Genomic DNA, 14,199 nt, shown 5'->3' with positions numbered 1-14,199 from the left:
TGAAAACAACGGCATGAGAACTACGTGACGAATGCAAAGCCTCAGTAGCCAATTCGATCAACTGGAAGAAAGGGTATCAGTGATGCAAGATCAAATGAATGAAATGAAGTGAGAAGAGACATTTAGAGAAAAGAGAATAAAAAGAAACAAACAAAGCCTCCAAGAAATATGGGACTATGTGAAAAGACCAAATCTACGTCTGACTGGTGTACCTGAAAGTGATGGGGAGGATGGAACCAAGTTGGAAAACACTCTGCAGGATATTATCCAGGAGAACTTCCCCAATCTAGCAAGGCAGGCCAACATTCAGATTCAGGAAATACAGAGAACGCCACAAAGATACTCCTCGAGAAGAGCAACTCTAAGACACATAATTGTCAGATTCACCAAAGTTGAAATGAAGGAAAAAATGTTAAGGGCAGCCAGAGAGAAAGGTCAGGTTACCCACAAAGGGAAGCCCATCAGACTAACAGCTGATCTCTCAGCAGAAACTCTACAAGCCAGAAGAGAGTGGGGGCCAATATTCAACATTGTTAAAGAAAAGAATTTTCAACCCAGAAGTTCATATCCAGCCAAACTAAGCTTCATAAGTGAAAGAGGAATAAAATACTTTACAGACAAGCAAATGCTGAGAAATTTTGTCACCACCAGACCTGCCTTACAAGAGCTCCTGAAGGAAGCACTAAACATGGAAAGGAACAACCAGTACCAGCCACTGCAAAAACATGCCAAATTGTAAACCATTGAGGCTAGGAAGAAACTGCATCAGCTAATGAGCAAAATAACCAGCTAATATCATAATGACAGGATCAAATTCACACATAACAATATTAACCTTAAATGTAAATGGGCTAAATGCTCCAATTAAAAGACACAGACTGGCAAATTGTATAAAGAGTCAAGACCCATCAGTGTGCTGTATTCAGGAGACCCATCTCATGTGCAGAGACAAACATAGGCTCACAATAAAGGGATGGAGGAAGATCTACCAAGCAAATGGAAAACAAAAAAAGGGAGGGGTTGCAATCCTAATCTCTGATAGAACAGACTTTAAACCAATAAAGATCAAAAGAGACAAAGAAGGCCATTACATAATGGTAAAGGGATCAATTCAACAAGAAGAGCCAACTACCCTAAATATATATGCACCCAATACTGGAGCACCCAGATTCATAAAGCAAGTCCTTAGAGACCTACAAAGAGACTTAGACCCTCACACAATAATAATGGGAGACTTTAACACCCCACTGTCAACATTAGACAGATCAACGAGACAGAAAGTTAACAAGGATATCCAGGAACTGAACTCAGCTCTGCACCAAGCGAACCTAATAGACATCTACAGAACTCTCCACCCCAAATCAACAGAATATACATTCTTTTCAGCACTACACCACATCTATTCCAAAATTGACCACATAGTTGGAAGTAAAGCACTCCTCAGCAAATGTAAAAGAACAGAAATTATAACAAACTATCTCTCAGACCATATTGCAATCAAACTAGAACTCAGGATTAAGAAGCTCACTCAAAACCACTCAACTACATGGAAACTGAACAACCTGCTCCTGAATGACTACTGGGTACATAATGAAATGAAGGCAGAAATAAAGATGTTCTTTGAAACCAACGAGAAAAAAGACACAACATACCAGAATCTCTGGGATGCATTCAAAGCAGTGTGTAGAGGGAAATTTATAGCACTAAATGCCCACAAGAGAAAGCAGGAAAGATCTAAAATTGACACCCTAAAATCACAATTAAAAGAACTAGAGAAGCAAGAGCAAACACATTCAAAAGCTAGCAGAAGACAAGAAATAACTAAGATCAGAGCAGAACTGAAGGAAATAGAGACACAAAAAACCCTTCAAAAGATCAATGAATCCAGGAGCTGGTTTTTTGAAAAGATCAACAAAATTGATAGACCGCTAGCAAGACTAATAAAGAAGAAAAGAGAGAAGAATCAAATAGATGCAATAAAAAATGATAAAAGGGATATCACCACCAACCCCACAGAAATACAAACTACCATCAGAGAATGCTATAAACACCTCTACGCAAATAAACTAGAAAATCTAGAAGAAATGGATAAATTCCTGACACATACAGCCTCCCAAGACTAAACCAGGAAGAAGCTGAATCTCTGAATAGACCAATAACAGGCTCTGAAATTGAGGCAATAATTAATAGCTTACCAACCAAAAAAAGTCCAGGACCAGATGGATTCACAGCCGAATTCTACCAGAGGTACAAGGAGGAACTGGTACCATTCCTTCTGAAACTATTCCAATCAATAGAAAAAGAGGGAATCCTCCCTAACTCATTTTATGAGGCCAGCATCATCCTGATACCAAAGCCTGGCAGAGACACAACAAAAAAAGAGAATTTTAGACCAATATCCCTGATGAACATGGATACAAAAATCCTCAATAAAATACTGGCAAACCAAATCCAGCAGCACATCAAAAAGCTTATCTACCATGATCAAGTGGGCTTCATCCCTGGGATGCAAGGCTGGTTCAACATACGCAAATCAATAAATGTAATCCAGCATATAAACAGAACCAATGACAAAAACCACATGATTAACTCAATAGATGCAGAAAAGACCTTTGACAAAATTCAACAACGCTTCATGCTAAAAACTCTCAATAAATTGGGTATTGATGGGACATATCTCAAAATAATAAGAGCTATCTATGACAAACCCATAGCCAATATCATACTGAATGGGCAAAAACTGGAAGCATTCCCTTTGAAAACTGGCACAAGACAGGGATGCCGTCTCTCACCACTCCTATACAACATAGTGTTGGAAGTTCTGGCCAGGGCAATAAGGAAGGAGAAGGAAATAAAATGTATTCAATTAGGAGAAGAGGAAGTCAAATTGTCCCTGTTTGCAGATAACATGATTGTATATCTAGAAAACCCCATTGTCTCAGCCCAAAATCGCCTTAAGCTGATAAGCAACTTCAGCAAAGTCTCAGGATACAAAATCAATGTGCAAAAATCACAAGCATTCTTATACACCAATAACAGACAAACAGAGAGCCAAATCATGAGTGAACTCCCATTTACAATTGCTTCAAAGAGAATAAAATACCTAGGAATCCAACTTACAAGGGATGTGAAGGACCTCTTCAAGGAGAACTACAAACCACTGCTCAATGAAATAAAAGAGGATACAAACAAATGGAAGAACATTCCATGCTCATGGGTAGGAAGAATCAGTATCATGAAAATGGCCATACTGCCCAAGGTAATTTATAGATTCAATGCCATCCCCATCAAGCTACCAATGACTTTCTTCACAGAATTGGAAAAAACTACTTTAAAGTTCGTATGGAACCAAAAAAGAGCCCACATTGCCAAGTCAATCCCAAGCCAAAAGAACAAAGCTGGAGGCATCATGCTACCTGACTTCAAACTATACTACAAAGCTACAGTAACCAAAACAGCATGGTACTGGTACCAAAACAGAGATATAGACCAATGGAACAGAACAGAGCCCTCAGAAATAATGCCACATATCTACAACCATCTGATCTTTGACAAACCTGACAAAAAGAAGAAATGGGGAAAGGATTCCCTATGCAATAAATGGTGCTGGGAAAACTAGCTAGCCATATGTAGAAAGCAGAAACTGGATCCCTTCCTTACACCTTATACAAAAATTAATTCAAGATGGATTAAAGACTTACATGTTAGACCTAAAACCATGAAAACCCTAGAAGAAAACCTAGGCATACCATTCAGGACATAGGCATGGGCAAGGACTTCACGTCTAAAACACCAAAAGCAATGGCAACAAAAGCCAAAATTGACAAATGGGATCTAATTAAACTAAAGAGCTTCTGCACAGCAAAAGAAACTACCATCAGAGTGAACAGGCAACCTACAGAATGGGAGAAAATTTTTGCAATCTACTTATCTGACAAAGGGCTAATGTCCAGAATCTACAATGAACTCCAACAAATTTACAAGAAAAAAACCAAACAACCCCATTAAAAAGTGGGCAAAGGATATGAACAGACACTTCTCAAAAGAATACATTTATGCAGCCAAAAGACACATGAAAAAATGCTCAGCATCACTGGCCATCAGAGAAATGCAAATCAAAACCACAATGAGATACCATCTCACACCAGTTAGAATGGTGATCATTAAAAAGTCAGGAAACAACAGGTGCTGGAGAGGATGTTGAGAAATAGGAACACTTTCACACTGTTGGTGGGACTGTAAACTAGTTCAACCATTGTGGAAGTCAGTGTGGCGATTCCTCAGGGATCTAGAACTAGAAATACCATTTGACCCAGCAATCCCATTAGTGGGTATATACCTGAAGGATTATAAATTATGCTGCTTTAAAGACACATGCACACGTATGTTTATTGCAGCACTATTCACAATAGCAGAGACTGGGAACCAAGCCAAATGTCCAACAATGATAGACTGGATTAAGAAAATGTGGCACATATACACCATGGAATACTGTACAGCCATAAAAAATGATGAGTTCATGTCCTTTGTAGGGACATGGATGAAGCTGGAAACCATCATTCTCAGCAAACTATGGCAAGGACAAAAAACCAAACACCACATGTTCTCACTCATAGGTGGGAATTGAACAATGAGAACACATGGACACAGGAAGGGGAACATCACACACCAGGGCCTGTTGTGGGGTAGGGGAAGAGGGGAGGGATAGCATTAGGAGATATACCTAATGTTAAATGAAGAGTTAATGGGTGCAGCACACCAACATGTCACATGTATACATATGTAAGAAACCTGCATGTTGTGTACATGTACCCTAAAACTAAAAGTATAATTAAAAAAAATAATTTTTAAAAATAAAATAAAACTAAAGCTTTTCCAGAACACATGTATGAATTTTTATATTCTCAACTTGAAAAGTCCTTTCTAAACATCAAAAAATCCAGAATTTGTAAATAAAAATATTTGGTAAATTTAATTGTATAAAAATTAAAACCTTACACATAACTATATCATTATAGCAATGTTAAAAGAGAAATTATAAACTGTGGAAAATGTGTGGATTTCATACAGTAAAATAGACAAACTATCTTAATGTATAAAGAGTTTTCTTGTATAAAGAGTAAAATTATTAAGCTTTATATTAAACTTTATGTATTTAATTTTATATATCTCTGTATCTTAAACATTGTAGTATACAGAATAGTTATTGTGTTTTTTTAAATTTTCTTTTGAGGCAGGGTCTTGCTCTATCCCCCAGGCTGGAGTGCAGCGGTGCGATCATGGCTCACTGCAGCCTGGACAACCCATGCTCAAGCGATCCTCCTGCCTCAGCCTCCCAGGCAGCTGGGACTACAGGTGCACACCACCACACCTGGCTACCTGGCTTAGTACATTTAAAAAAAATAATAACACAATAAACGGCCAGGTGCAGTAGCTCATGCTTGTAATCCCCAGCACTTTGGGAGGCCAAGGTAGAGGATCACTTGAGGCTAGGAGTTCAAGACCATCCTGGGCAACATATCGAGACCCCATCTCAAAAAAAAAAAAAAAAGAGAGATTAGCCACGCATAGTGGGGCACAGCGGTAGTCCCGGCTACTTGGGAGGCTGAGGTGGGAGGATCACTTGAGCCCAGGAATTCAAGTCTGCAGTGAGCTAGTCATTATCATTTTCCTACTGATTAGTGATATCGACTGCCTTTTCATGTGCTTATTGGCCATTTGTATATTTTCTTTGGAGAAGTGTGCATTCAAGTCCTTTGCCCACTATTTAATCAAGTTGTTTGTTTTGTTGCTGTTGTTGAGTTGGGAGTTCTTCACATATTCTGGATATTAACCACTTAGCAGATATGTGATTGGCAAATATTTTCTCTCAGTCTTTGGGTTGCCTTTTTACTCTGTTTATCAGGTTTTTTGATGTACAAAAGTTTTTAATTTTTATATACTCCAATTTATTTATTTATTTTCATCTGTTGACTGTGTTTTTGGTGTCATACCAAGAAATGGTTGCCAAATCCAATGTCATGAGGCTGTTCCACTATTTCCTCCTAAGAGTTTTATAGTCTTAGGTCTTGAGGTCCTAAGTTTAGTCTGATCTACTTTAAGTTAGTTTGTGTATATGGGGTAAGGTAAGAGTCCAGCTTCATTCTTTTGCATGTGGATAACAAGTTTTCCCATAGCATTTGTTGCAAAGACCATCCTTTTCCCCACTGAGTGTTCTTGGCACCCTTAGTGAAAATTATTTGACCATATATGCTGCAAGGACGTTTTAAGAGAAGTGGAAATGGAGCTAAACATTGACAGCTGGGTACTATTAAATGTTCAGCATAAAGTACAGAGGGCATTTATATAAGGAGGCATCTTAGGTAATGTATGAAAGTAGGTAGAAGGAATCATGGTGGCTTCAGAAAACAGAGACTCAATTGAGAGAGGAATTGAGTTGGTGAGCAGTGGGGGTTCCTAACTAAGGTAAAGTCAAGTAGTAGAGGAACTTAAATAGTAGATTTCTGCCCAGGGAACTAATATGGAGGAAGCCAAGATACAGAAGATTAATCTGATTGTAAAGAGATGAGGGGAGAGGTAGTTTTCATCAGGCTAAGTGAGCAGGTAGTGATTTTAAAACATGAACAGGGGTGATATCAGATGCCAGCAAGATGGCACAATAGGATTTCCAGAGTGAAGAAAGCCCACAGGACTTATGGGACACTTTCAAGAAAACCAATGTACACATTTGTGTGTCCCAGAGGGATAGAGAAAGTCAGAGGCAAAGAGCTTATTAAAAACAAAACACACACACACACACACACAATGGAAAACCCCCAAATTCAGAGAAGGGAATGTTCATTGAGCCCAGGAGTTCCAGATTTATGAAGCCAAAGAACCCCAAATAGATTAAATGTAAAGAGATCTTCACCAAGACACATTATAATCAAATTCTCAAAAGTCAAAGAAGGAGAGGATTTTGAAAGCATGAAGAGAAAAAGCAACTTGTCACATGTAAAAGAACCCACATAAGCTTTCAGCAGCTTCCTCAGCAGAAACCTTGCAGGCCGGGAGAGAATAGGATGATATATTCAAAGTGCTGCAAGGAAAAAAAAAAAAAAAGCCAAACAAGAATACTACATGTGGTAAGGCTGTCCTTCAGAAATGTAAGGTAGGTAAGGACTTTTCCAGACAGACAAAAGCTGTGGGAGTTAATCACCATGAGAGCTGCCTTCCAAGAATGCTAAAGGGAATTCTTCATGTTAAACTGAAAGGGTGCCAATTAACAAATGAAAATATAAAACTTTCTGTAAAGATAAGAATATAGTCAAATTCAAAATACTCTAATACTGTAATGGTAGTACATAAATCACTTTGAATTCTAATAGAAAAGTTAAAAGACAAAAGTATTAAAAATAATTATAGCTACAATAATTTGTTAATGAATACATGATATGTAAAAGATATCAATTGTGACATCAGTAACATAAAATGTGGAGAGAAATAAAGTGTAGAGTTTTTATGTGCAGCTGAAGTTAAATTATCAGCTTAAAATGTCCTGTTATAATGACAAGGTATTTTATGTAGGCTTCCTAATAACTACAAATAAGTTCTTTTTCCAAGAAAAAGAAAAAGGAATCAAAGCATACCACTACAAAAAAATCATCAAATCACAAAGGAAGACAGTAAGAGAGGAAGAATGGAACAAAGGAACTACAAAACAGAGAACAATGAACAATATAGCCTAGTAGGTACTTTACTATCAGTAATGACATATAAATGGATTAAATTATTCAATCAAAGACAGAGTGGCTGAATGGATTTAAAAAACAAGATCCAACTGTGTGCTGCAACCAGTGACTCAATTTAGTTTTAAGGACACACATAGGCCAAAAGTGAAGGGATGGAAAAAGATATTCCATCCAAATGATAACCAAGAGAGAACAGGGGTGACCATACTTACATTAGACAGAATAGATGTTAAGTCAAAAACTAAACTGGGCATGGTGGCGCACACCGGTAGTACCAGCCATTTGGAAGGATGACAGGAGGAACACTTGAGCCCAGGAGTTCGAGGCTGTAGTACACTGTTACCATACCTGTGAATGACCACTGCACTCCAGCATGGGCAACAGCAAGACCCCATCTTGAAAAACAAGCAAAAAAAAACTCCCCTGCAAAACTGTCATGAGACAAAGAAGATCATTATATAATGATGAAGGGGTCAGTTCAAGAGGATATAACAATTGAAAATATATATGCACTCAACACTTGAACACCTAAATGTATAAAGCAAATATTAACCAAATTGAAGGGACAAATATACAGCAATACAATATTAGTAGGGGACCTCACAACCTCAGTTTCAACAATGGATAGACCATTCAAACAACATCAATATAGAAACAGTGGACTTGACTAAAGACGTGAACACTCCATCTGATGGCAGCAGAATACACGTTCTTTTCAAGTGCACATGGAGCATTCTCCAGGATAGGTGATATATTAGGCCACAAAGCAAGTCTTAAAAAATTTAAGAACATGGAAGTCCTATCAGGTATCTTTTCTGGCCACAGTGGTAAGAGACTAGAAGTCAGTAACAAGAGGAAAATCGTAAGAGTCACAAATATATGCAATTTAAACAACACATACCTCAACAACCAGTGGGTCAAAGAAGAAATCAAAGGGGAAATTTAAAAATCTTGAGAAAAATGAAAATGGAAACACAACATATCAAAACGTATGGAATGCAGTAAAAAGCAGTTCTAAGAGGGACGTTTATAGCAATAAATACCTATGTTAAGAAAAAAACCCTAGCTTTACACCTCCAGGAACTAGAAACGGTACAAACTAAGTCCAAAGTCAACAGAAGGAAGGAAATTATCAGAGCAGAAACAGATTGAATCAAGATTAGAAAAACAATAGAAATGACTGATGAAACTGAGTTGGGTTTTTGAAAAGATAAAATTGATAAACCATTAGTTAGACTAAGAAAAAAAAGAGAGAAGTCTCAAATTATAAATAGTGACAATATGAATGAACTCGCAGGACATTATGCTAAGTGAAATAAGCCAGATACAGAATGAAACATACTGCATCATCTCTCTTACATGCAGAATCTTAGGGAAAAAAAGCTGACTAAATAAAAATAGAGTAGGTAGGTGTTCACCAGAGGCAGGGAGGGCATGGAAATGGGAAGAAGTAAATCAAAAGGTACAAATTTGCCATTAGGTAGAATGAATAAGTCTACAGATCGAATGTGCAGCATGAGAACTAACTATACTTAATAATGTTATATACTGAAGATTTGCTAGGAGAGTAGGTTTTAGGTGCTGTCAGCATACACATACACACAGGTAACTGTGGGAGGTGATGAATATGTAAATTTATTTAACTGCAGCAATCATTTTACTATGTATATGTACAGTATACCGTCGTATTGTACACCTCAATGTCAACTGCCTTCTTGGGAACACATAAAGACATAAAGTTGTGTTTATGCCATTTTGTTCTCTATGTATGTGTTTCATTGATTTTTACCTGAGGATGACCTATTATAGTAAAAATATGGCACATTTTCCACTTTAAAAAGATTCCAGAATGTTAGTAAATCTTTCCTTACTCTTGGTTCTGCCATTTGGTATCTTGAGGAGGAGCTGATTTTTGACATGAGCACCTGTTTTAAACTGTGCTGTGTTATTCTATTAACACATGCTATATTGACAGATGATACGATTTACTCAAGAGCTTTTACCTCAGAGCTTTGTTTTTCTATTTACCATGGAGTGTTTTTCAGCATTCCATAGTCAAAAATAAGCCTGGCACCTAGTAAGTCAGTCTAATTGTGAAACCTGCTATGATACTCAGTTTCAAGTTCCTCACTGTATTTTTATTAGTAGATTATTATGTATTTAGAGGAGAAAATTTCCTTCTAAAATATGTAAAAATTAAAAATGTTTTATGTATCACTTTTTAAAGGTTACAGTCTTCTTCATACCTTGATGATTCGAGTCCAACAGGTTTAATGAAAGATACTCATACTGTAAACTGCAGGAGTGTAAGTATACTTGTAAATGATAATATTCATGAAATAAATGAACAATAAAATTTGCCCCTTGTTGATTATTTCTTTTAAGAAAAGAAGGCATTCTGTCAAAAAAAAAATGAACCCATTTTGATCGCTCAGTGATTTTTAAGTGGCTTTGTGGAATAGTAGTTAAGAATGAAGTTGCTGGAAGCGTAGTATCTGAGTCCAAGTTATGACACTTACTGGGATGTAACCTCAGACTTTTACTTAAACTCTCTGTGCCTCAATTTTCTCATTCATAAAGTAAGAATAATAATATCACTGATTTCGAGGACTGTGAGAATTAAGAGCTTAAATACATAAACAAAAACTCTTAGAACAGTGCCTAGCACACAGTAAGTGCTAAATAAATGGTAGCTCTTATTATCGATATTGTAATAGGTCCAATTTAGTAGATTAAATCTACTCCTTGAGGTTTGGAAAAAAAAGCTTAAATAATATAAGCCACAAGATAAATACCACATACTACTTAATTCAATTGAACAAATACTAGCTATTTGAAATGCATTATTGTATATACAAAAATTACTAAACCTAGTGCTATCTGGAAGACTAAAATACAGTATAATTCTAATTTAGCACAGACAACAAAAAGCTCTAAAGCAGGTATGTAAATCAAGCAGTATAAGACTACAGGAGAAAGGAGAAATTTTATCTGACCAGGGACAAACAGAAACTTGAAAATACAAATATCAGAGCCAGGCATGGTGGCTTGTGCCTATAATCCCAGCTACTCAGGAGGCTGAGGTGGGAAGATCACTTGAGGCCAGGAGTCCAAGACCAGACTGGGCAATATAGGGAGACCTCCTTTCTAAAAAAGATTTTTTAAAATACTAGCCAGGCATGGTGGCACATGCCTGTAATCCCAGCTACTGCAGGAGGCTGAGTCAGGAGGATCACTTGAGCCCAGAAGTTTCAGGCTGAAGTGAGCTATGATCACACCACTGCACTAGCCTGAGCGGCAGACTGCAACTGTCTAAAAGCAAAAAAAGAAAATATAAATGTCATGTCTTTTTATACAAATATCATGTCTTCTGCTTTATTATTTATTCACTTTTTTCATACAGTTAGCACGTGTTTATTAGGTATCCATTTTGCGTGAGGCAGTATGCGAGAAACAGATTTATGTGGTAGTAAAAATGTCTAAGTAGTGTACGTTATGTAAGCATTCTATAGATAAAGTATGTCAACTTGAGACAGTATAGGCAAATGATTTCCTGTTTTATGAGCTACACGGATTATTAGATTGTTTGGCCTGTAACTATATAACAGTATAAGAACTTTTCAGTAACAGCATTTGGTTTAATGTTTCCCACTACAAATCAATATTTCCCATAGTAGTTTTATATGAGGTATAGTTTTGCCATCATTTTATAAAAACAGAAATAAACTTTGACCCCAAGCATTTGTGGTCGTGAACTTTTTCTTCTTCATCCAAAACTTTTCCTTACATATGCACCTTCAGTTATGGCTCTTAAGAATGCAGGCTTTGGAGTCAGGTAGACTTGAGTTAGAATCATGGCTTCAACACCTTGGGCAAGATATTCCTTTAGGCCTCAGATTTATGATGTGTAATATAGCTGCCTCACGGTATCTGAGAAATGAGATGATGCAGGTGGAGAGCTTGGCACATGGTACTCGGGAAAAGCAAGCTTCCATATCGATGGTGGCAGTTGTAGCACTGGTGGCAGGCCAATGTCTGATAATTGCTAAAAAGTATTTATCTTGGCCAGGCACAGTGGCTCACACCTGTAATCCCAGCACTTTGGGAGGCCGAGGCGGGCAGATCATGAGGTCAGGAGATCAAGACCATCCTGGCTAACACGGTGAAACCCCATCTCTACTAAAAATACAAAAAATTAGCCGGGCGTGGTGACACACACCTGTAATCCCAGCTACTTGAGAGGCTGAGGCAAGAGAATTGCTTGAACCCAGGAGGTGGAGGTTGCAATGAACCAAGATCATGCCACTGCACTCCATCCTGGGCAACATAGTGAGCCTCCATCTCAAAAAAATAAAAAAAAAAAAGTAAAAATAAATAAATGAAGAGTGTCCTTATTCTAGTAGGAACCTCACTGTTTGTTACTCTGGCTGTCTTTTCAGATGTCAAATAAGGAGTTGTTTCCACCAAGTCCTGAAATGGGGGAGCTAGAGGCTACCAGGCAAAACCAGAGTACTGTTGCTGTCCACAGCCATGAGCCACTCCTCAGTAAGTTTTCTTTGGGAACTGCTGACCATTTTCATTTATCAAAACCCCCCTCTTAATCACTATGTTTTCAGGCACAGGAAATTTGTAGAGAAGCAGATAGTTTTAAAACTAAGGTTTTTTTCAGTTGAGCACATTGGCTCACACCTGTAATCCCAGCACTTTGGGAGGCCAAGGCAGGAGGATTGCTTGAGGCTAGAAGTTCAAACCAGCCTGGCACACATAGCAATAACCCATCCCTACGAAAAAAAAATTGTTTTAATTAGCTAGGCATGATGGCTCATGTCTATAGTCCTAGCTACTTAGGCGGCTAAGGCAGGAGGATTGCTTGAGCCCAGGAGTTCAAGGCTGCAGTGAGCTGTAATTGTACCACTGCACTCCAGCCTGGGTGACAGAGTGAGACCTTGTCTGAAAAAAATAAGTAAATAAATAAATATTTTTTTTGTTCAAACTTCTAAATAACAATAATTGTACTCAATCTTAAAATGGATGCTACCATTGGCTGGGCATGGTGGCTCATGCCTGTAATCCCAGCACTTGCCGAGGCAGGTGAATCATGAGGTCAGGAGTTCGAGACCAGCCTTGCCAACATGGTGAAACCCCATCTGTACTGAAAATACAAAAAATTAGCTGGCCATAGTGGCAGGCACCTATAATCCCAGCTACTCGGGAGGCTGAGACAGGAAAATCGCTTGAACCTGGGAAGTGGAGGTTGCAGTGAGCCAATGTTGTACTGCTGCACTCCAGCATGGGTGGCAGAACAAGACTCCATCTAAAAAAAAAAAAGGATGTTACTTAATGGTTCTGTCATTAAGAATTCAGTTATCAATGGAATCAGCTATGAGTATTGGTAAATACACAATTTAATTAAAACCAAGGTATTTCTATCTAGGAAAAAAGGTCCATTCCCAAGAATTACCGAGAATTCATAAAGGATAGAAGTCAAAAAAGTTTAAGATGTAATCATTCATTTTAACAATGTTTATGCAAAGTCCAGATCAAGTAAATTGAGTGACGTGGTATTTTAATCTGTTTTATGCTGCTATAACAGAATACCACAGATGGAGTAATTTGTAATAAACAGAAATTATTTGGCTCACAGTTCTGGGGACTGGGAAGTCCAAGAGTATAGTGCAGGCATCTTATGAGGACCTTCATGCTTCATCTTCCCATGGCAGAAGGCAGAAGGGCAAGAGAGGGTAAGAGCAAGAAAGCAAGATGTGGGAAAACTCACTTTTATCACAAACTCCCTCTTGAGATAACTAACCAACTGCCATGATAATGACAGTCCATTCATGAGCACAAAGGCCTCATGACCTAATTACCTTGTATCAGGCCTCACTTCTCAACACCATTGCATTGGGGATTAAGTTTCCAACACATGAATTTTAGTGGACAAATTCAAACTATTGTATATAGTTTCTTATCCTCCATGACTGACATTGCTCTGCTAAAGCATACACTAAAGAGAAGCAAAGGACTTGAAGGAATTTGGATATCCACTTTAAACACACATAGAGTCATATATTTATTATCTGAAGTTCCACTGTACTTTGACACATATATACAAACCTTTGGTTAGTCTTTATCTGCATTTTAACCCTTAATTTTTAGAACCTTTTATCTCTAAATTAATTATCATCTCCATGGTTCCTACTTACTTCCTTTTTCAATAAAAAATCTGATTTATCTCCCTTTTATAAGAAAATTCCAAATCTTTAGAAGATGCTTTTGTCTCAGGCTTCTCATTTCAGTATTAAACAGATAGGGTTTTTTCACAAGCAAATTAAATTTTCTCCTTCCAGGGTTTAAACACACACACACACACACACACACACACACACACACAAACATACACTAAATTCCCTAGCTTCCTTCCAGCTCTCTGAGAGTCTGTACCCTTCAGCAGTGTAATTTCCTATTAGAA

At 37.7% G+C, this 14,199-nt stretch overlaps 1 protein-coding gene and 1 long non-coding RNA gene across 26 annotated transcripts in view; one reads left to right on the top strand and one right to left on the bottom strand.

Moving 5' to 3' along the window:
* The window catches only part of LOC134807578 (uncharacterized), a 56,160-nt gene that overhangs the window by 15,529 nt on the left and 26,432 nt on the right, over window positions 1-14,199 (bottom strand). The gene's annotated exons all lie outside the window — the stretch shown is intronic.
* Window positions 1-14,199, top strand: part of ARNTL2 (aryl hydrocarbon receptor nuclear translocator like 2) — a 94,760-nt gene that overhangs the window by 74,464 nt on the left and 6,097 nt on the right. For 24 of the 25 annotated variants that reach the window (XR_010148342.1, XR_010148340.1, XR_010148341.1 and 21 more), the window contains 2 exons: window positions 9,958-10,036; window positions 12,170-12,275. Coding sequence is in view for 22 of the 25 variants with exons in the window: in XM_063786849.1 (XP_063642919.1) it covers window positions 9,958-10,036; window positions 12,170-12,275 (185 nt within the window). In the remaining 3 variants the exon portion in view is untranslated. The remainder of the gene's footprint in view (window positions 1-9,957; window positions 10,037-12,169; window positions 12,276-14,199) is intronic. The other variant, XM_063786859.1, reaches the window with a different exon arrangement.

This window comes from Pan troglodytes, chromosome 10 (assembly GCF_028858775.2).
Source record: "Pan troglodytes isolate AG18354 chromosome 10, NHGRI_mPanTro3-v2.0_pri, whole genome shotgun sequence".
Taxonomy (NCBI): domain Eukaryota; kingdom Metazoa; phylum Chordata; class Mammalia; order Primates; family Hominidae; genus Pan; species Pan troglodytes.
The sequence above is the reverse complement of the archived record's forward strand: the minus strand, read 5'-3'. Positions and strand labels throughout refer to the sequence as shown.